We start from the raw sequence: 21,214 nt of genomic DNA, 5'->3' as shown, positions 1-21,214 counted from the left end.
CTTATGCCATTTTTCAATATATACTATGGCCAGAAATCGAGAAGTGAAAAATTAATTGAGAGGAAAAATTTTCTCAAAATTTTGTAAACATTTGAATTTTATCTGTTTAAACAAAATAATTTCTGAGGAAGAGGATCAATTACTTATATGAGACAAGACATCCCAATATTGAAAGGTATCGTTAAACAGAAGTTTAATTGAGATGAAAAAATCTCTCAAAATTCTGTAAACTTTTGATACCTTCCTATATAATTTTGAAACTGGTTTAAACAAAATAATTTTGTTCAAAATAGCATTAGCGAGTTATTGGAATAAGATAATGGCGATTTTTTTATTCTAATAATTTTTTATAATAATAAAAATTCTATATTATCACTATTATTTTAATTTTTTTTTAATTCGATAATGGCATTTTTGTGTTTTGCTTTTATGGGACATAATCATGTTTAGTTACAGAGATGAAAACAAGGATGAAAGAAGCTGATAGTTGGATGATTTGAATCTTGGAATCATCAGAATTTCCTATAAATTCGCACAAGAAAGTCAAAATCCATTCACAACTCCTGTTTAATTTGTAAAAACATTGATATTCGTTTTGATAACGAGAATTATGTTTGACACTTTATACCCATGCAATAATATTTTAGCTTTATCAGCTTTGCAACTAAAATTTTTCAAACAATTATTGCAAATGTTGATGAAACCAATAACTGATGAAACTACATTAACAAACAGTAGAAATTCATTTAATATGAATGTTTACCATGACCCAAAACTTGTTGCTTATACATGTTTTAATTCTATTCATCCTTCAACAAGAATTTTAGCTTGCAAGTTGTAATCGAATTAAAAAAGGAAGAGGATCAATTACTTATATAAGACAAGACATTCCAATATTGGAAGGTTTCGTTAAACAGAAGTTAATTGCAAATAACATCACTGAAAATTACCTGTCACAAGTCCTGCTCCATCAGGAGTAATGAACTTGGAAACTGTAATTCTTTGCTATTGTTACGATTTTTAGATTGTTTTCGTGTCAGCAATCACAAATATTTTTGATGTTCACGAATTGGACACTAATCCAAAAAATGCTATCATCTTGCCTACATCCCCCAAAAATTGAATAGTTTACATCGAGTTTTTTTAAATAATGAGTTTAGCACTGAATAAAATTCATCAAAAATTCTAACTCATCCTGGAGGTGCATCTCATGCGCTTGTGCAGGATATAGATTCTGATTGAAGATATAATTTTGGAGAATCCATCAAAATTGTGTGACTTATGTATAGAATGATTGAGAATATCTTGGCGATATCTGAGACAAAGAGTCTGGTCGGTCATTGATATTTCTCAAGAACCGCATAAGATTCATTATGGCCAAACTATAGTTTAAGCATGGATAAATAACATTATTTAATTATACATGCGATATATAATAATATCATGCTGTGATAATTATAAGTTATCATATATTTGGCATGAAATATGAAAAATGTCACAAAATTTTGTGATTATAACATTAGGCACATATGATGAAGTATCTAATTATTAGGGTTTTATGTTTTATTAGCAAAGTTTATTTGTTTGAGGTTGAACAGATTATGATTATTTCAAATGTTCATCATCTGAGGTACTTGATGAGGTATTGTACCTCAGATGAGGAACAAAGACTTCAAAGATTTTCCTAAACTATCTTCGAAGACTTTAGTCAACAATCAACATCTGATTGTTGAGTTTGTTCCTCATCTGAGGTACTTGATGAGGTATTGTACCTCAGATGAGGAACAAAGACTTGAAAGATTGTTACAAACAATCTTTCAAGTCTTTAGTCAACAATCAACATCTGATTGTTGAGTTTGTTCCTCATCTGAGGTACTTGATAAGATATTGTACCTCAGATGAGGAACAAAGACTTCAGAGACTGCTTATGAGAGTCTTTGAAGACTTACTTCTTCAATCAGATGTTGATTGAAGTCTTTGTTCCTCATCTGAGGTACTTGATAAGATATTGTACCTCAGATGAGGAACAAAGACTTGAAAGATTGTTACAAACAATCTTTCAAGTCTTTAGTCAACAATCAATATCTGATTGTTGAGTTTGTTCCTCATCTGAGGTACTTGATAAGATATTGTACCTCAGATGAGGAACAAAGACTTCAAAGATTTTCCTAAACTATCTTCGAAGATTTTAGTCAACAATCAACATCTGATTGTTGAGTTTGTTCCTCATCTGAGGTACTTGATGAGGTATTGTACCTCAGATGAGGAACAAAGACTTCAAAGATTTTCCTAAACTATCTTCGAAGACTTTAGTCAACAATCAACATCTGATTGTTGAGTTTGTTCCTCATCTGAGGTACTTGATGAGGTATTGTACCTCAGATGAGGAACAAAGACTTGAAAGATTGTTACAAACAATCTTTCAAGTCTTTAGTCAACAATCAACATCTGATTGTTGAGTTTGTTCCTCATCTGAGGTACTTGATAAGATATTGTACCTCAGATGAGGAACAAAGACTTCAGAGACTGCTTATGAGAGTCTTTGAAGACTTACTTCTTCAATCAGATGTTGATTGAAGTCTTTGTTCCTCATCTGATGTACTTGATAAGATATTGTACCTCAGATGAGGAACAAAGACTTGAAAGATTGTTACAAACAATCTTTCAAGTCTTTAGTCAACAATCAATATCTGATTGTTGAGTTTGTTCCTCATCTGAGGTACTTGATAAGATATTGTACCTCAGATGAGGAACAAAGACTTCAGAGACTGCTTATGAGAGTCTTTGAAGACTTACTTCTTCAATCAGATGTTGATTGAAGTCTTTGTTCCTCATCTGAGGTACTTGATAAGATATTGTACCTCAGATGAGGGACAAAGGCTTCAGAGACTCTGAAGAACAATCTTTAGAGTACTTGATGTACAATCAACATCTGATTGTTGACTTTGTTCCTCATCTGAGGTATTTGTTGAGTTAATGTACCCCAACCCAATATATACTACATAAAATCACATTTTAGACATTTTTTAATTATTTATTAAAATTTATTATAATATTTAATGAGTTTTATAGATATTATTATGGAATCAAATAGCATACATAAAATCATAACTTTTAATAGATATAGATTATCGAAATTGAGTCAGATTTAAGTAAAACAATAATTATGATAAATTTCAAAAAAAAATTAAAAATATTAAATAAAAAAGAAAAAATGAGTTGAGTGATTAATAATATTTGATGAGATTTTGTTGAGTCTTTGTTCCTCATCTGAGGTACAATATCTTATCAAGTACCTCAGATGAGGAACAAAGACTTCAATCAACATCTGATTGAAGAAGTAAGTCTTCAAAGACTCTCATAAGCAGTCTCTGAAGTCTTTGTTCCTCATCTGAGGTACAATATCTTATCAAGTACCTCAGATGAGGAACAAACTCAACAATCAAATTGTAATTTGAAACTCTCTTCCATCAGATAGTTTATCTCACGCATAAATTATATTACCACCCCATAAATCTCATTGCTCACCAATCAAAATCATCATTAACTCATATTTTGATTCTCATAATTTGTGAATCTAACAAATCTCTCAGATTTCAAATACATTAGTCTATTACCATAGTATAGAAACTAAATTTTCATGTCTCAAACTCCTTAACCCCCAGTGTTGAATTTTGTTCGAAATCTTTCTTATGCAATGTCGCATTAAATCTAACTTTATGATCTGAGATGATAGATATCTTTTAATAATTTTTCTCGAATTTTCGACACTAGTTTCAGGTCGAAATTCGAAGTTTTGTCCGATCAAACTGAAAAAAAAGCTCACTTTTGGCGATGTAGGCAGGACGATAGGATTTTTTTGGATGCCTCTCTCACGAATTGTACACCGATTTTGGAGCGATTCTATGATGCATTTGGAACATTTATTATGTTCAACTCATTTTGACAAATCAATACGAGGCACACAATCAGAACATTGACAAAAGAGAAGAAGCAATGCGTGATCTAAATCTTATTTGAACTAGTTGATGCCTGATTTGTTTTAGTTTTTGGCTTTTATTCAAACACATTTTTTTTTCAAGAAAAAGTCACCAGCTTAATAAAGATATAATGGGATAAAAAATCAGATGAAAAGGTCGCAAAATACAAGTTAATAATCATTGATTATTGTGCGATGTTAAGAATCACATTTACTAAACTAAGTAACCAGATAAATGTCGAAGATTGGAGTCTTCCAAGTCACAAAATTGTTCTCGGATATTTATTTTACTGGATGTCTACAGCTTCTCATTTATTTCAGAGTTTAAGAGAATACGCAGCATAATCATTGACGGCAATAATTGTAATCGGTTAAATTGAATTTATTGGCAAAAATTGACAAATAAAACCGAAAAACTTTATCGTTATTGCCTTCTTTCCATGGAAAAGAAATATTAAAATATTTCTTATATGCTGCATAATCAATTTTCACTTTTGCTTTCAAATTTTTATTTGGATGGCATCCAAAGAAAAATTTCCATGATGATAGGCTGCATAAGCTATAATTACTACCAAAGTCATCAACATGTGTTCAAGATACTCCAACGTAATTCCACATGTTTACTCCTTATAGAGTTTTGGTCTCTTTGAAGGGGAAAACCGAAAAAGTTGATCTGAACAATTTAGGGCTGTACAAGATTTAAAAAAACATTGCCGGGTTACCGTAGAGGCCTAAAAAAATCGCGCCTCGGCGGCAAGCCGCCTCGGCATTAAGAATGCGCATCTAAATTTTTATATGTCCTTCTTTCTTTTATTTTTCCCTTCCCTTTCTTTTCTTTTTCTTTTTTCCCTCCTCTTGCTCTCATTTACCTTTTTTTCCTTTTCTCATCATTTTTCAAAATTTAAAATTTTTATCAAAAATCTTGCCTATAAAAGCAGACTATGGAACCTTTTAATGCCTCTTAATCAATATTATACAGCATAAAGCATATTACATGAAAGTAATTACGTATAAATTTATTTTATTATCTTATTTATTAATTCTTTAGCATGTATTGTTTAATATTAACTTTTCTGTACATTAAATATGATATCTCCAAAGTATGAATGCCTTGTAACGAAACGAAAACTTAATTTTATGTTGAATATTTGTCACAAACATTAGATTATTAAAATATATGTTGGATATCCCTTAGTATGAGACTTCATGACTCTTGTTGTCTAACGTGAGCTTTGGATTGCAAGCTCTGTGGTGAACGAACATAAATTAATTGTAAAGTTTTCAAAAATTTTCATCGTTTCTATCAGCATCTATTTTTCCTTTAAAATAATATATTTGTATGAATACAATATTTAGTAATTTTTTTATTTCCCATAATTTCATTCAAAATTTCAGAAAAAATTAATTTCTATTCAATATTATTTCAGCTTCAAAACACTTCATTCTTATAGATGTTGATTCACTAAAGTGTGATTCTATTTATATGAGGTAGGGGCATGAGGCTCGGCAAGTCTTATTGCTTTTTACCTCAATTTAGGTATTAAATAATTATAATGATTCATAGTGGCCGCTGCTGACTGGCCATCAGCAGTCCCCTGGCCAAGATTAATATAATTATTTAATACTTATCCAGTTTTACATCAATAACAACAAAGCTAATCAATCATCATTCAGAAATGCGGGAAATTACTACTAATATTAAAGATTGATAGACATTAGGCTGGCCACCTTCTGTCTAATATCTTTACGAATAAAAATAATACTTTTTAAAACAAATTATTTAATAAATTTTATTAAAAAACAAAATCAAATATCAAATTGATCATCATTCAACTTGATGAAGAAGCGGCATGCTACATATTCTTCTTTGCATGATTCGTTCATTGAATTTCTTGTCTTTCGCAATTCAGATATTACACGTTCTACATCTGCTTCACTGCACGAAAGTGACATCATCCTTTTTCCAATTGGTCTTATTGCTTTTAGTTGCTTTATGCCATTCATGTACCAAAACTTGCCATCATTTTGAGCAAGATGATGACCATTTATAAGATGGGAATCATCTTGCTCTATGAAGAAATCGTAAGCATCACTCAATTCCTTGGCTCTATCGTCTTTATTGATCGTTGGATCAACTGTTGATTCGGCAATTGCTCTTTGTCTGAGGATTGTTATCATGAATGTGTATAGATCTTTTATCTCTTCATCTACAACATCCCAGACCAAGGAATTCCTCGAACCATCGGCATTTGTTTCGGCTGCATGATCGTCGTTAAGCATTTGTTCCTCTTCTGCTTGCTGGATCTCTTCATCATGCTCGGCTACCTCGTCAACACGTTCTGTTCGTTCTTCTTCAAGGATTTCGCCGAGTTTCTCAAATGTGATCTCGCGATTGATGATCCTCAGGGAAGGAATCGTTGGGACTTGCACATCTTTCAACTGCATTATAGGTGGATAGCTTGTCTTTCCTCCAAAACCCTTCTTGTCTCTGATGATCTTCCTTGCTAACGGTGTAAAGCCGAAAGCAAACCGAAGCAAATCAATTCTACCATATTCTTTCATATCATTTTTGAATATTGTAGTGATTGATCGGAGAATCTCTTCACCATCTGGCGTTAATCTTCCTGCCATTTCATCCAACATCCCTTGGCACTGTTGTATCATCAGGAATGCATAAGCACCCATGGACTTGTTGGATTCCAGCCATAATTGAAGTTGCTTTAATGGCTTGAATATCATTAAAGCATCTTTAAAGAGTGGAGGAATTCCATCACGTGTCCATTGTAACTGTTCACGTGTAGCTCTGGAAAGGGATAGTGGAAGATCTCCACTTCTTAAAGCAGTATTAATTGTTTCCAGATTATCAAAGATGAAAAACAGAGTATCATATATGTAGAGCCAGCGAGTTTCCGGGATTGATGGAACCCTGATCTTGTATCTCGCTCTCATATCGTGATTCTTAAAGATAATGATAATCTGGTGAACTCTATTCATCAGTTCATTCAACAATGGACATTGCTTACGTGCGTGGACAATAGCATTGTTCAAGACGTGGTTAAGGCAACGAATGTACACGGTTTGTAAGCCAGGGAAAAGGGCTCCTTCTGGCCTCCAGTGGCAGAGTCCTTTAACCTGGGCTGGCAAACCATCTCCGACTACTCCAGCTACGTGGTTTTTATTAACCTTAAGAGAATCAAACCACGTATGGTAGTCCTCGTATGTCCAATTAGTCGAAATTGTTGTGTCGAAGAATTGGTGGCGATCTGTTTTGCCTGGATTGCACACACAAGAGAATAGACCATGACGGCTGCCGTGTGTTCCGCAGTCCAGGGAAATTGAGAAGATGCGGAATTCCTCGCAGAACTTTAGGCCCCGAGAGGAGTCTGTTTTGCCTAAAGTAATCAATGCCTCTCTGACACCGCGCCGTGTGAACTCAATGTCTGGGATTGTAAAGTTGATGCCCTGTTCGCGATTGACTTTATTTTTAAGCCATTTGGCGAAGCTCTCTAGGAAGCTTTTAAATGCTGGCTTCATTGTGGCATAAAGGCTTATATCTAGGCTCGCAATAAGCCTGGCAATGATCTCTTCTAACGAAGGATCATTACCAGAGCCAACTGCTTGCTGAGTATTCTCAACTTGGTGCTCAGCAGGAACGTAGTTGGGCATTGGGAGTAAAAATTTGCACTTATGATCTTTAAAATCATTTTTCCTGCTTTTTTTAATGCATCGCACGAACTGCCCTTGAACTAATGTTTCACTACATTCGGCACAGTATGTAAAGAGCCTTCCTTTGTCTGATTGATTAGGCTCATTCTCATAATAGCCGATCGTAGTGAAACATTTTTTCCACACTTTGTTTCCAATGTTTCAGGAGTTGGTGGATATTTCGTCTTCTTAAATGGAATCCACTCATCATATACATGAGGATCCCATGCAGTCATAATAAAAATAAAGCTTTTTGAATATATTCAATTTTTAAATGATATTTTCACGGGTTAAATATAAAATAAAGAATAAGATGTAAATTATTAAAATATTTAATTTTAAATTTTGAACCCGTGATAAATATTTTTTTGCATTGTTATTAATAATGAAAAATAAAGCTTATTTCAATGAAAATTGTTCTGCAAATTTATTTCACTTTTGACCTCACTTTTTTCCGTAATTCAATTTTTTACTTTTAATATTTTAGATCTTCATAATATCATTTGAAAAATTAACCATATAAAAAAATCAAGTTATCAATTCACTTTTTCCGTAATTCAAAAATCAAAAATATAAATAATATATCTTTTTATCAAATATTATTATTATATTCTATGAAAAATGAGGTCCGGAAATTTTGCGGATTCCCGTAACTCAATTTTACGGAAAAAGTGCAGTAAACTATTCAAAATACGGGAAAATTGGTGTAAACTAATGATTTTACGGTAAAATCACGGAAAGTCCCGGAAGAATATATGTGCCTATATGAAATTATACAAAAATGAATCAAACGCATTTTAAAAGATTGTTCTTGTATTATAAATGCTATTCGCAGATTTATTAGTTGAAGAAAATTACCAAATTTTTGCCGATTTACAAAAAATGATTTACAAAGCATATTTTTATAAGGCTTTAAAAATCTTTAAAATGTGACCGGTGACGGAAATCCATGGTAACCAACCGCGGTTCCCGTTTGGAATGCCATAGAACAATTTCACAATTTGCTCCTCTTTGGTCAATCTTGACAATCCTAAACAGGACGAACTTATTCTTCTTTTCATCAGTTAGTGGCATAATCTGGACACAAATTGGAATATGTTTTAGAACATTTTTAACTCAAATCCTTCTTCCGTTGTGAAAAAGATTAGTTCCATAATGTTCTTTCTCTTAATACGTATAAGTTCTTGAATGTTTCAATGAAAACATTGAAGAAGAGCCATTTGGTGTCCATGTTTTGATGTCTGAGCTTCAGATGCCTTCCTAAGATAATATACTATGCATTCAACATATGTGATTTCAACAAAGATCTTTAGGAAGTGAAAACAAAACATTTCGTAATTCAGTTGTTTTGAATGAATGATAATGAAACACTTCAGACATGAGGATAAGAATCATTACAATTCTTATTCGGTGCGATATCATTGATAGTTGCTTATACAGCTTAGATTATTTATAATCAATTGCTAATTCCAAATTCGAATATAGTTTTTTGACAAATCGCAATAATTGCTCATTTTCATCTTCCCAATTTCTATAAGAACAAAGATTATGGTACGAAATTTTTGATGCAGTTCATTGATGAAACATTCCATTATTGTACACCCAATATCAACGAAAATGAAGAATTTATTTGCAGATATTTGTGTTCTTTTTTTGACTGCGATTTATTCGTTGATACATGTTTGCCTCCTGCGAAAAGATTATTTGTTTCATGTCTTGGTAAACAATTAACATCTGCAAGTTCTTTGAACGGAATAGTTTCATTCATAATGCCTTATTAATTTGATTTGGAAACAGATGACAATACGCAAAAAATTTTGATTATTTCATCAAAAATAGTTCTGCATAAGAATTTCGAATGATTATTGTCTCTATACAAGAGAACAAACTAGATTTGTTCACAAAAATAACAGAAGCCATGCAAAAATTGTTAGAAATGTTTAATGAAACTACTTTTTATAATGTTTTACGTCATTATTCTATGGAGAATGCAACTTATTCTTTCGGAAATATATAATTTTTTTTAGAATTTCAAGATAAATCATTATGAAAAACAGATATTATTTGACTTGTCTTTTAATAATATGGCAAATTGCAATTAAGTTATTGCTTCCAAATGTTCATTTGAGTGTTACACTTGAAGATATCACAAGAATGTCTACATTAAATCGCTGCTTGTGTAATTATTTTGTCTGGTCAGCCCTAATATAAGACAATTCCAGAGCTATATGGAGATGAATGAAACGATGATTAGAGAAGAATTTCAATGGCAATGACTCTCGTAAATAATAATGCATTTGATAATGAATTGCTTCCACCAGGAGAGATGCAAGTTCAAGCATTGAAAACACCTACACAAGTATTAATGAGTCCAACATTATTAATTGATACATCGCAAAAAATTTGCTTAGCCATGACTCCTGATGAATTTGTTAATTCATATTAAAATTGTATTTATTTATTTATTTTAATATATAAAAAAAGTATTATGTTATTTCTGAAATGAATTGATAAAAATATGGATGCATAAGCATGTGATATTAGCACTGTTATATTCAGTGAAACCAATTTACAATATTTTTATTTCTAAATGAAAAAGCAAAATATGTGCAATAGTATTTACATTTATATGCTTTTCGTAAAAATCCCTTTTTCCAAAATTTTATCTTCATTTTGAAACTGGTAAAATTGGTGGTAAATTTTTTGTGGCATAATTTCATAAATTATTTGAATGAATCCGAAGAAAATATTCAATTGCTTCTCAATATGATGTCATATTATTATTCAGATAAGCTAAATTTTTCGTAAATGAATTTGAATTTACAATTGCAATCCATTGTAATTCTCAATTTTTTACATCACAAATTTTTCTGTATTTACATTATTTGCATGATCAATATTATGCATATGACACAATTCTTGTGCATGGAAAATTTTGAAAATTGTATGAAATAAAATATTTTTGACTACTCTTTCAAAAATTCAATTTTGCGGTTCATTGTTATGATTGTAAAAAATTTTGAGGCATTTCTACTTGAATAAGATGTCTTTTAGTTTTTCTTAATGCCGAGGCGGCTTGCCGCCGAGGCGCGATTTTTTTAGGCCTCTACGGTAACCCGGCAATGTTTTTTTAAATCTTGTACAGCCCTACTACTTCGAAAAATTTCATATGAGTGAGCTGCAAATTTGTAAATAAATCGCGAAATAAAAATAATATTCAATCGTATTTAAATTTTTTTATGATTTGTATAAGCAGATGATTTTAGTGCAGTAATTGATGTTTGAAAACGCAAAGCAATGCTTGGATTTGTAAATTGAAATATGAATCGCGAAAAACTCTGATTAGTAAGTAACACGCTTTTATATTTCGATAAAATTTATCGTCGATATACTAAATCTGATAAAAATTCGATAATTGTAAAAAATATGATGTAAATTGTAAAAGAGTTGAAAATGTTTGGGGTGGCTTGAAATGAATCGGAGGATGTATGGCATTCCAAACGGGAACCGCGGTTGGTTACCATGGATTTCCGTCACCGGTCACATTTTAAAGATTTTTTAAGCCTTATAAAAATATGCTTTGTAAATCATTTTTTGTAAATCGGCAAAAATTTGGTAATTTTCTTCAACTAATAAATCTGCGAATAGCATTTATAATACAAGAACAATCTTTTAAAATGCGTTTGATTCATTTTTGTATAATTTCATATAGGCACATATATTCTTCCGGGACTTTCCGTGATTTTACCGTAAAATCATTAGTTTACACCAATTTTTCCGTATTTTGAATAGTTTACTGCACTTTTTCCGTAAAATTGAGTTACGGGAATCCGCAAAATTTCCGGACCTCATTTTTCATAGTATATAATAATAATATTTGATAAAAAGATATATTATTTATATTTTTGATTTTTGAATTACGGAAAAAGTGAATTGATAACTTGATTTTTTTATATGGTTAATTTTTCAAATGATATTATGAAGATCTAAAATATTAAAAGTAAAAAATTGAATTACGGAAAAAGTGAGGTCAAAAGTGAAATAAATTTGCAGAACAATTTTCATTGAAATAAGCTTTATTTTTCATTATTAATAACAATTCAAAATTTAAAATTAAATATTTTAATAATTTACATCTTATTCTTTATTTTATATTTAACCAGTGAAAATATCATTTAAAAATTGAATATATTCAAAAAACTTTATTTTTATTATGACTGCATGGGATCCTCATGTATATGATGAGTGGATTCCATTTAAGAAGACGAAATATCCACCAACTCCTGAAACATTGGAAACAAAGTGTGGAAAAAATGTTTCACTACGATCGGCTATTATGAGAACGAGCCTAATCAATCAGACAAAGGAAGGCTCTTTACATACTGTGCCGAATGTAGTGAAACATTAGTTCAAGGGCAGTTCGTGCGATGCATTAAAAAAAGCAGGAAAAATGATTTTAAAGATCATAAGTGCAAATTTTTACTCACAATGCCCAACTACGTTCCTGCTGAGCACCAAGTTGAGAATACTCAGCAAGCAGTTGGCTCTGGTAATGATCCTTCGTTAGAAGAGATCATTGCCAGGCTTATTGCGAGCCTAGATATAAGCCTTTATGCCACAATGAAGCCAGCATTTAAAAGCTTCCTAGAGAGCTTCGCCAAATGGCTTAAAAATAAAGTCAATCGCGAACAGGGCATCAACTTTACAATCCCAGACATTGAGTTCACACGGCGCGGTGTCAGAGAGGCATTGATTACTTTAGGCAAAACAGACTCCTCTCGGGGCCTAAAGTTCTGCGAGGAATTCCGCATCTTCTCAATTTCCCTGGACTGCGGAACACACGGCAGCCGTCATGGTCTATTCTCTTGTGTGTGCAATCCAGGCAAAACAGATCGCCACCAATTCTTCGACACAACAATTTCGACTAATTGGACATACGAGGACTACCATACTGGTTTGATTCTCTTAAGGTTAATAAAAACCACGTAGCTGGAGTAGTCGGAGATGGTTTGCCAGCCCAGGTTAAAGGACTCTGCCACTGGAGGCCAGAAGGAGCCCTTTTCCCTGGCTTACAAACCGTGTACATTCGTTGCCTTAACCACGTCTTGAACAATGCTATTGTCCACGCACGTAAGCAATGTCCATTGTTGAATGAACTGATGAATAGAGTTCACCAGATTATCATTATCTTTAAGAATCACGATATGAGAGCGAGATACAAGATCAGGGTTCCATCAATCCCGGAAACTCGCTGGCTCTACATATATGATACTCTGTTTTTCATCTTTGATAATCTGGAAACAATTAATACTGCTTTAAGAAGTGGAGATCTTCCACTATCCCTTTCCAGAGCTACACGTGAACAGTTACAATGGACACGTGATGGAATTCCTCCACTCTTTAAAGATGCTTTAATGATATTCAAGCCATTAAAGCAACTTCAATTATGGCTGGAATCCAACAAGTCCATGGGTGCTTATGCATTCCTGATGATACAACAGTGCCAAGGGATGTTGGATGAAATGGCAGGAAGATTAACGCCAGATGGTGAAGAGATTCTCCGATCAATCACTACAATATTCAAAAATGATATGAAAGAATATGGTAGAATTGATTTGCTTCGGTTTGCTTTCGGCTTTACACCGTTAGCAAGGAAGATCATCAGAGACAAGAAGGGTTTTGGAGGAAAGACAAGCTATCCACCTATAATGCAGTTGAAAGATGTGCAAGTCCCAACGATTCCTTCCCTGAGGATCATCAATCGCGAGATCACATTTGAGAAACTCGGCGAAATCCTTGAAGAAGAACGAACAGAACGTGTTGACGAGGTAGCCGAGCATGATGAAGAGATCCAGCAAGCAGAAGAGGAACAAATGCTTAACGACGATCATGCAGCCGAAACAAATGCCGATGGTTCGAGGAATTCCTTGGTCTGGGATGTTGTAGATGAAGAGATAAAAGATCTATACACATTCATGATAACAATCCTCAGACAAAGAGCAATTGCCGAATCAACAGTTGATCCAACGATCAATAAAGACGATAGAGCCAAGGAATTGATTGATGCTTACGATTTCTTCATAGAGCAAGATGATTCCCATCTTATAAATGGTCATCATCTTGCTCAAAATGATGGCAAGTTTTGGTACATGAATGGCATAAAGCAACTAAAAGCAATAAGACCAATTGGAAAAAGGATGATGTCACTTTCGTGCAGTGAAGCAGATGTAGAACGTGTAATATCTGAATTGCGAAAGACAAGAAATTCAATGAACGAATCATGCAAAGAAGAATATGTAGCATGCCGCTTCTTCATCAAGTTGAATGATGATCAATTTGATATTTGATTTTGTTTTTTAATAAAATTTATTAAATAATTTGTTTTAAAAAGTATTATTTTTATTCGTAAAGATATTAGACAGAAGGTGGCCAGCCTAATGTCTATCAATCTTTAATATTAGTAGTAATTTCCCGCATTTCTGAATGATGATTGATTAGCTTTGTTGTTATTGATGTAAAACTGGATAAGTATTAAATAATTATATTAATCTTGGCCAGGGACTGCTGATGGCCAGTCAGCAGCGGCCACTATGAATCATTATAATTATTTAATACCTAAATTGAGGTAAAAAGCAATAAGACTTGCCGAGCCTCATGCCCCTACCTCATATAAATAGAATCACACTTTAGTGAATCAACATCTATAAGAATGAAGTGTTTTGAAGCTGAAATAATATTGAATAGAAATTAATTTTTTCTGAAATTTTGAATGAAATTATGGGAAATAAAAAAATTACTAAATATTGTATTCATACAAATATATTATTTTAAAGGAAAAATAGATGCTGATAGAAACGATGAAAATTTTTGAAAACTTTACAATTAATTTATGTTCGTTAACCACAGAGCTTGCAATCCAAAGCTCACGTTAGACAACAAGAGTCATGAAGTCTCATACTAAGGGATATCCAACATATATTTTAATAATCTAATGTTTGTGACAAATATTGGGAAGAAACGTTTTTCCCGAAAAATAATCGTCTTTTGATGTTTTTCCCCGAAAATCGTTCCGATCATGACGATAGACCTCCAGGAATATGAAATATTTGTTTTTGTTAAATTCTATGTATGCAATTAATCAGGGTATACCTTGAAGTTATTAGATCTAAGCAGATGAAGGATCTTTGTTTTTTATATAAGATTATATAATTTGATTATATTGATTTACAATGTAAATCTGTAATATTTTATATAATTTGTTGTTTTGATCCATTACACAATATTGAATTAGTTCAAAACTCTATATTAATATGTTTTGATTGCGCATATTCATGATAACAGAATTTGTAATAAAATCAAGGTTAAAATTTAATTACATATACTATGGAGTTATATATTATGTGAAGTAAATAAGATAATATAAGAAAATAAAAAATTATATAATTATAAAAGATCAAAAGAGTCTATGTTTTTCCAACCTGAGTGTTTGTATGTAGTTATAGATTTGAAATGTAATATAATGTATTTCAATAGTTTTAAGTCGAAAATCTAATATGATAATAAAAAGTGTAATTCTAGCATTTTTATGAGACAAACTATTAATTTTCCATATTTTATATATATTATATGTATATTTTTGGTAACTATTCAACATTAATTTAAAATTATGGATAATATAGTAAATAGTAGATATTAACTCTTGATTGTGAATCAAAACTAGATTGGAATAGATCAATTACATATAGTTAACTGCTTTATATATGAAAAACAATATCATGACAAGGATATACAAATTTATCAATTAAATGACATTTTTCATCATTTATAATAGATCTCTTTTATATAAAATTGTTCAAAAAAGATTGTGTTAAATGATGGATGTAAAAATAGAACAATCCAGAAGTCACTCATTTATAATTAGTATAAATCAAAGATATTAACTAAATTTCTTATATACGAAAAAAGGAGATTTGACAGAATGTCAAATCGCCTCAAAAAGTGACAGTTTACATGGCAAACAATTGCGAGCAATTTTTAGCCATTTTGGCTGAGAACTAGGGTCTGCGAGGTACATAGATAGAATCAGTACCTCACAGACTCTAGTTCTCTATATGGCGCCGAGAAATTTTGGTGAAATGCGACGACATTTCACCAAAATTTTCTCGACGCCATTGGATGAATTGGAGGGTGTGAGATACTATTACATATAATAGTACTCACACCCTCCAAAACCTCGAAAATCTCAAAATTTCCTGCAATTATCATCAACTTTGCATAGCACAATCGGCCAAAAAATTCATTCAATTGTCCTTCTTCTCAATATTTCTTAACTCTTTCGATTTCTTTCAAAATATCTTTCAATAATCTTTCAATGATAAATTGTTGCATGCTAAGTTCGGTCAATGATAGAAATTGAGTGGAAATTAATCGTCGAGGAAGTACGATTATGTAAAGTAAAAAATGTTGTGGGATTTTTAATATTATATATTATTTTATAATAAAATTTTTTGAGTCATTTTAAGAAGCACATATAATTTTTTGAATTTAAAAATTAAAGTAGTGTCAAACAAATTTATTACTTAATTTAATACTCAGATTTCTTAAAATTAATGAAAAAAAGGTTTTCTGAGAACTTTTGAGAATGGTTTTCAAATTCCATTTTTGAAAATATATAGGTATTGTATGAAATTCAAACTCTATATTTATTAAAATTCTAAATTTTTAATAAAATAACTTTTCAGAGGAATATGATTTTGAATGGTTGATTAATAAGTATAAAAATGTCTACGATTTTAAGGAGGGAATTGTTCCTTATGAGGTATACATCATAACTATATACCTCATAAGGAACAATTCCCTCTTGATATCCTGGATATTTTTGAATATATTTTTTAATTAAAGTTCTCAAAAGTATTATCAAAAGTGATTTTTTAAAAATATCTCCAATTAATTAACTAATTAAAAGTATTATATTTTTAAAATTAAATAGTTTTTCAATTTTTTTGAAGGAATTGAGATACTTCCCACGACAATAAAATTGAGAGGTTTACATTATGACTGATCTTAGCATGCAACAAAATATTATACAAAAACGATTAGTATGAAACTTTTTTGCATTTTAAAAATATTTTATATTTCTGTTTTTATTTCAATTTTTATATTTTTATTTTCCTTTTTTAGATGAAACTTATTTGTTTACCAATATTCCTTATTTTATAAAATTTTTCAATTGAATACTACAATAATTTTATCTCTCCTTTATTAAATTTTCGATTTTTATGTTAATTCTAATTCTTTGCACTATTTCTTGTCTAAATCTTCTAAAATTTTTATTTTAATTTAATTTGACACATAATCATCCTTTTAATTTTCGATTCAAATCCTTATTCTCTTCATTATTTTTCAATAATTTTTTTTATCGTAATTTGTAAAATTCGTTCTTTTATAGCTGTTTAAATAATCCAAAACCATGATATTTATTATTGTTAATTATTCCTAATCATGTTTTTTTTCCATTAATTTTAATTTTTTATTTTCTGAACCATTTAAATTAATTTTGTTAAGAATATTTTTTCAATATAGACTTCTGAAATAATTAAATTATTCTCAAATTCTCACAAATTATTTCATTTCAAATTTGTTTAAAATGAATTTGTACACCTTAGTTGATTCAGCTTGACTTGAAACAGCTCTAGCACAGATTCAAAGGCGCACACCGTTAGCCATTGTTCTCACAAATGTTCCATTAGTCAACAACACTATTCGTTCATCAATTAACAAGATAACATTTTACAAAGCTCTCTTATGTAATAGACTAATTACTATTGAAGAGTACTTACATCATACATACAAACTTCAAGAGTTTACTACTTTCTACATTAAATATAATAATCGACTCTACGAGTGTTCATCCATTTTGAAACACAGAGATGACACTCTCCTTACCGATTATTTGATATTACAAAGTTCAAACGACTCTCGTATACAGGAAGAACCCTCATCAGCCAGCACTCCTCTACAACGCCAGCACAGCAACAACTCTCTGCCAACACCTCGGCGCAGCAACAACTCTCTGCCAACACCCAGACACAACGCCAGCTCTCTGCCAACACCTCGGCGCAGCAACAACTCTCTGCCAACACTCCCCCACAACGCCAGCTCTCTGCCAACACTCATCTTCAACGCCAGCTCTCTGCTAACACTCATCTTCAACGCCAGCTCTCTGCCAACACCTCGGCACAGCAACAACTCTCTGCCAACACTCCCCCACAACGCCAGCTCTCTGCCAACACCCAGACACAACGCCAGCTCTCGGCCAACACTCATCTTCAACGCCAGCTCTCTGCCAACACCCATCTTCAGCGCCAGCTATCTGCCAACACTTCGGCACAGCAACAACTCTCTGCCAACACTCCCCCACAACGCCAGCTCTCTGCCAACTCTCTTCCACAGCAACAACTTTCTGCCAATACTCCTCTTCAACGCCAGCTCTCTGCCAACACCTCGGCACAGCAACAACTCTCTGCCAACACTCCCCCACAGCAACAGCTCTCTGCCAATACTCAGCCTCAGCCTCACCCATCTGTGTCTATTCCCCTTAAGCGCGGGAGACCCAAAGTTAATGTACCAAAAGATCTTAAGGTAACTATTAGAAACCTAATTGAGCAGCATGGCCATCTTGGAATAATCTCCGCCTATAACCAAATAAATAAAGATATCGAATATGCCAAATCTCATTTTGAGGCATTTTTGGACATGAAGACGGGTATTGTTCCACAGCCAACGCCTATCCAAGCATGGTTCTCCGCTATTGAACGTTTTAAGCCCCTGAATCAAATTTCTTCCACAATTCCTTCCGGACTTATGATTGAAGAGTCTCCATTATCATTTCCATCTGAGCTGAGGAACATTAAATATCTTACAAACCCTCTTCCACATCCCCCTCAAGACATATGGTAGAAAGAGCTTTTAGAGAGCTAGGCTTGGCACGTCCAAGGGGACCCTATCGGCCAAAAGGAAAGACAAGATACTTAGCTGCCTTTCCTAACCAAATATGGCACGTTGATATCCACTTTCTTGGCAAAAAGAGAAGTCAGATTCTTTATGCTGTGATTGATGACTGCACAAGGCTCATCATAGAATGGCAGCATCTTTCGTCAAAACATGCTAGCCAAACAGTGAAAGTAATTAAGAGAGCAATAGCCCGTTATGGACCACCACATACAATTTGGTCCGATAATGGCGGCGAGAATAAAGGCGAGTTCCTAAAGGCTATGAGGGTTCGGGGGATCAATAATGTATATATTGTCCCCCAATGCCCATACCAAAATGGGAAAATCGAGCGCTTGTGGCCTAACATAGAGAGCAGAGAGTTGTCATGGGCAACGATTCAACAATGGGTTGAGTACTATAATGCTAAACCTCATCTAGCATTACCAACTCATTATGTGAATGGAAAACAAATTCACTATAGCCCATCTGAAATGTGGAAGAAACTTCCAATTTGGAAGAGGGGAATGCCGGCAAAATGGATTGTGGATGGAGTCTCTCAAGATTTTCTTCCAGGTTCACTTATGGCCAATGAGATGCCAGAGCTCCAAGGAATCGAAGAAGATGAATGGGAAAAAGAAGGCGAGGAAGTTGAAGAAGAAGAAAATAAGGTGAATCCGGTTGAAATAGAAGAAGATAGTAATGAAGAAGAAGAATACGAAGTAAATTATGAAGAAGAATATCAAGAAGATTATGAAGACCCTTATGAAGAAGATTGTGATGATTCATTTTAATATTACGAATAAATGTCACTTTTCTATTTTTGACACGTAAAGTTGTCACTTTTTTGTCAAACTGTTTTTATCGTTTTCGTATATAACAAATTAAGGTTTCCTTAACTTATATATATCTTGCCTTATCTAGTAAGATTGAACAATCTTATAGTTTAATAGCCAGTCCGTTAAATCTTTTAATTCGTATCGAGAAGAGATACTAGTATAATGTTAATAAACAATATTCAAGATAAAATAAAATATTATGGCACATTTTCTAGAGATATTGATTTCTAATATAGTGCATTTCAAATCAATGATAAAAAAATAGAAATTCTATAGGATATGCTGGTTATTTTCCATTTAATTCATGTGTAAACCTTACTTTTTCAGTGTTATTGCTCAAATTCATTGAATGAATGAATATTGATTAAGAATTTATCCAAAACTTCATAAATCACTGATGATTTAAGCTATTTAACAAAATTAATCAAAATTCTAGGATCAAGAAATTCCAAATTTTTTTCTAAATTCAGCATTTTGAAAGTATTTTTAACAAAATTTCGAAATAGTTTAGTCGGTTTTTGCATTTTTAAAATGTTAGTCACCTTTCTCCTTCCAAAGTGAAAAAAAATTGTTTAAAATATAAAAAGAATTTTTATTCGCATAGGCGACAAACAAGGATTTATAAATAAATAATGGGCTTTGAGTATTGATCTGAATTGAATCAGATAATTAGCCGTAAAAAATCTTCTAATAACAATTTCTCATGCATGAAAGATGGCTATGAGTGGCGTTAATGAGGGCGTTTGATAATTGGAGTTGGACATAAAATTTGGAGATCTTAATTTTTGAGAATTTTGGTGCGATCTTACTGGTACAAGCAAGAGTATGGAAGGAGATTGAACTGAGAAAAAACTAGAGCATGCAAAAGAATCATGCTACAGCTTAGTTGAATGTCATTTATGCAAATAAAAATATCTTTTTCAAATTTCAAACAAATTTTGCCACTTTTTGAAAGAAGATAAGGTAACAAACATTTTAAAATGCAAAACCTAGACTTAAACTATGCCGAAATGTGAGCTCACCGTTACGGTTTTTTCTTTGGGGGCGAGCTTGCGAGCCCCCAAAGAAAAAACCGTAACGGTGACTAACATTTAGGAAATATTTTCTTGATTTCAGAAATTTTTTAGAAATTTTCCATCTCAAAACTAATCAAATTACTTCAAATCTGCCAATTTCATGCGATATTGGAACTATTTCAACAGATTTAAAGCTCATATAAAAATAATTGTAAATATCTTCTTTATTACGGAGAATTTATCACACGATATAACATTTGCATACTAAAATCTGCATATTACACTGTATTTGTTCATTTTTGTTCAATGAATATTGATTATTCATACTAACGTATTCATTGAATCAAAGATCAAAGGACATTACTGACAATCAGTGATATAAAATAATTAAATCAATTAAAATATCTCTCGTTTCTTTATTTAAACTCATATCTTTCGATTAAATTTACAATTTCATAATTTTAGTATTTTAATGCAATTAAATTAGTACCAAATTATTACATCCTCCTAGGGCTGTACAAGATTTAAAAAAACATTGCCGGATTACCGTAGAGGCCTAAAAAAATCGCGCCTCGGCGGCAAGCCGCCTCGGCATTAAGAATGCGCATCTAAATTTTTATATGTCCTTCTTTCTTTTATTTTTCCCTTCCCTTTCTTTTCTTTTTCTTTTTTTCCCTCCTCTTGCT

The 21,214-nt window shown here is 32.2% G+C and overlaps 8 protein-coding genes across 8 annotated transcripts, besides 5 other annotated features; 5 read left to right on the top strand and 3 right to left on the bottom strand.

The window, feature by feature from the left end:
• Positions 1-4,662: 4,662 nt before the first annotated feature.
• Positions 4,663-8,670: a mobile genetic element.
• Positions 5,931-6,928, bottom strand: TVAGG3_0652300 (ribonuclease H-like family; the record flags this gene model as incomplete). Its single annotated transcript, XM_001322050.2, has 1 exon — positions 5,931-6,928. A coding segment is annotated over one exon (998 nt), but the record flags the coding sequence as incomplete, so codon positions are not given.
• TVAGG3_0652290 (uncharacterized protein) lies at positions 7,334-7,645 on the bottom strand (the record flags this gene model as incomplete). Its single annotated transcript, XM_001279550.2, has 1 exon — positions 7,334-7,645. A coding segment is annotated over one exon (312 nt), but the record flags the coding sequence as incomplete, so codon positions are not given.
• A 1,280-nt stretch (positions 8,671-9,950) lies between the features above and the next one.
• Positions 9,951-10,130, top strand: TVAGG3_0652270 (uncharacterized protein; the record flags this gene model as incomplete). Its single annotated transcript, XM_001322053.1, has 1 exon — positions 9,951-10,130. One exon carries the CDS (start codon positions 9,951-9,953, stop codon positions 10,128-10,130), a length of 180 nt encoding a protein of 59 aa, XP_001322088.1.
• Positions 10,131-10,741: 611 nt separating this feature from the next.
• Positions 10,742-10,834: a mobile genetic element.
• A 1,338-nt stretch (positions 10,835-12,172) lies between these two features.
• On the top strand, positions 12,173-12,533 carry TVAGG3_0652250 (uncharacterized protein; the record flags this gene model as incomplete). Its single annotated transcript, XM_001322054.2, has 1 exon — positions 12,173-12,533. A coding segment is annotated over one exon (361 nt), but the record flags the coding sequence as incomplete, so codon positions are not given.
• Positions 12,534-12,843: 310 nt separating this feature from the next.
• TVAGG3_0652240 (ribonuclease H-like family) lies at positions 12,844-13,630 on the top strand (the record flags this gene model as incomplete). Its single annotated transcript, XM_051241682.1, has 1 exon — positions 12,844-13,630. A coding segment is annotated over one exon (787 nt), but the record flags the coding sequence as incomplete, so codon positions are not given.
• Positions 13,631-13,659: 29 nt separating this feature from the next.
• On the top strand, positions 13,660-14,031 carry TVAGG3_0652230 (uncharacterized protein; the record flags this gene model as incomplete). Its single annotated transcript, XM_051241681.1, has 1 exon — positions 13,660-14,031. One exon carries the CDS (start codon positions 13,660-13,662, stop codon positions 14,029-14,031), a length of 372 nt encoding a protein of 123 aa, XP_051088268.1.
• A 3,848-nt stretch (positions 14,032-17,879) lies between these two features.
• Positions 17,880-18,266, bottom strand: TVAGG3_0652220 (membrane-spanning 4-domains subfamily A MS4A -related family; the record flags this gene model as incomplete). The annotated part of the gene is made up of 1 exon (XM_001291848.1): positions 17,880-18,266. One exon carries the CDS (start codon positions 18,264-18,266, stop codon positions 17,880-17,882), a length of 387 nt encoding a protein of 128 aa, XP_001291849.1.
• A 181-nt stretch (positions 18,267-18,447) lies between these two features.
• Positions 18,448-19,467: a mobile genetic element.
• Positions 18,796-19,467, top strand: TVAGG3_0652210 (integrase core domain-containing protein; the record flags this gene model as incomplete). Its single annotated transcript, XM_051241680.1, has 1 exon — positions 18,796-19,467. A coding segment is annotated over one exon (672 nt), but the record flags the coding sequence as incomplete, so codon positions are not given.
• Positions 19,468-19,489: 22 nt separating this feature from the next.
• Positions 19,490-19,555: a mobile genetic element.
• A 1,480-nt stretch (positions 19,556-21,035) lies between these two features.
• Positions 21,036-21,214: part of a mobile genetic element that runs on past the window's edge.

Source organism: Trichomonas vaginalis, chromosome III (genome assembly GCF_026262505.1).
Source record: "Trichomonas vaginalis G3 chromosome III, whole genome shotgun sequence".
In the NCBI taxonomy this organism is placed as follows: domain Eukaryota; phylum Parabasalia; order Trichomonadida; family Trichomonadidae; genus Trichomonas; species Trichomonas vaginalis.
This window is presented reverse-complemented; position numbering and strand designations above follow the sequence as displayed.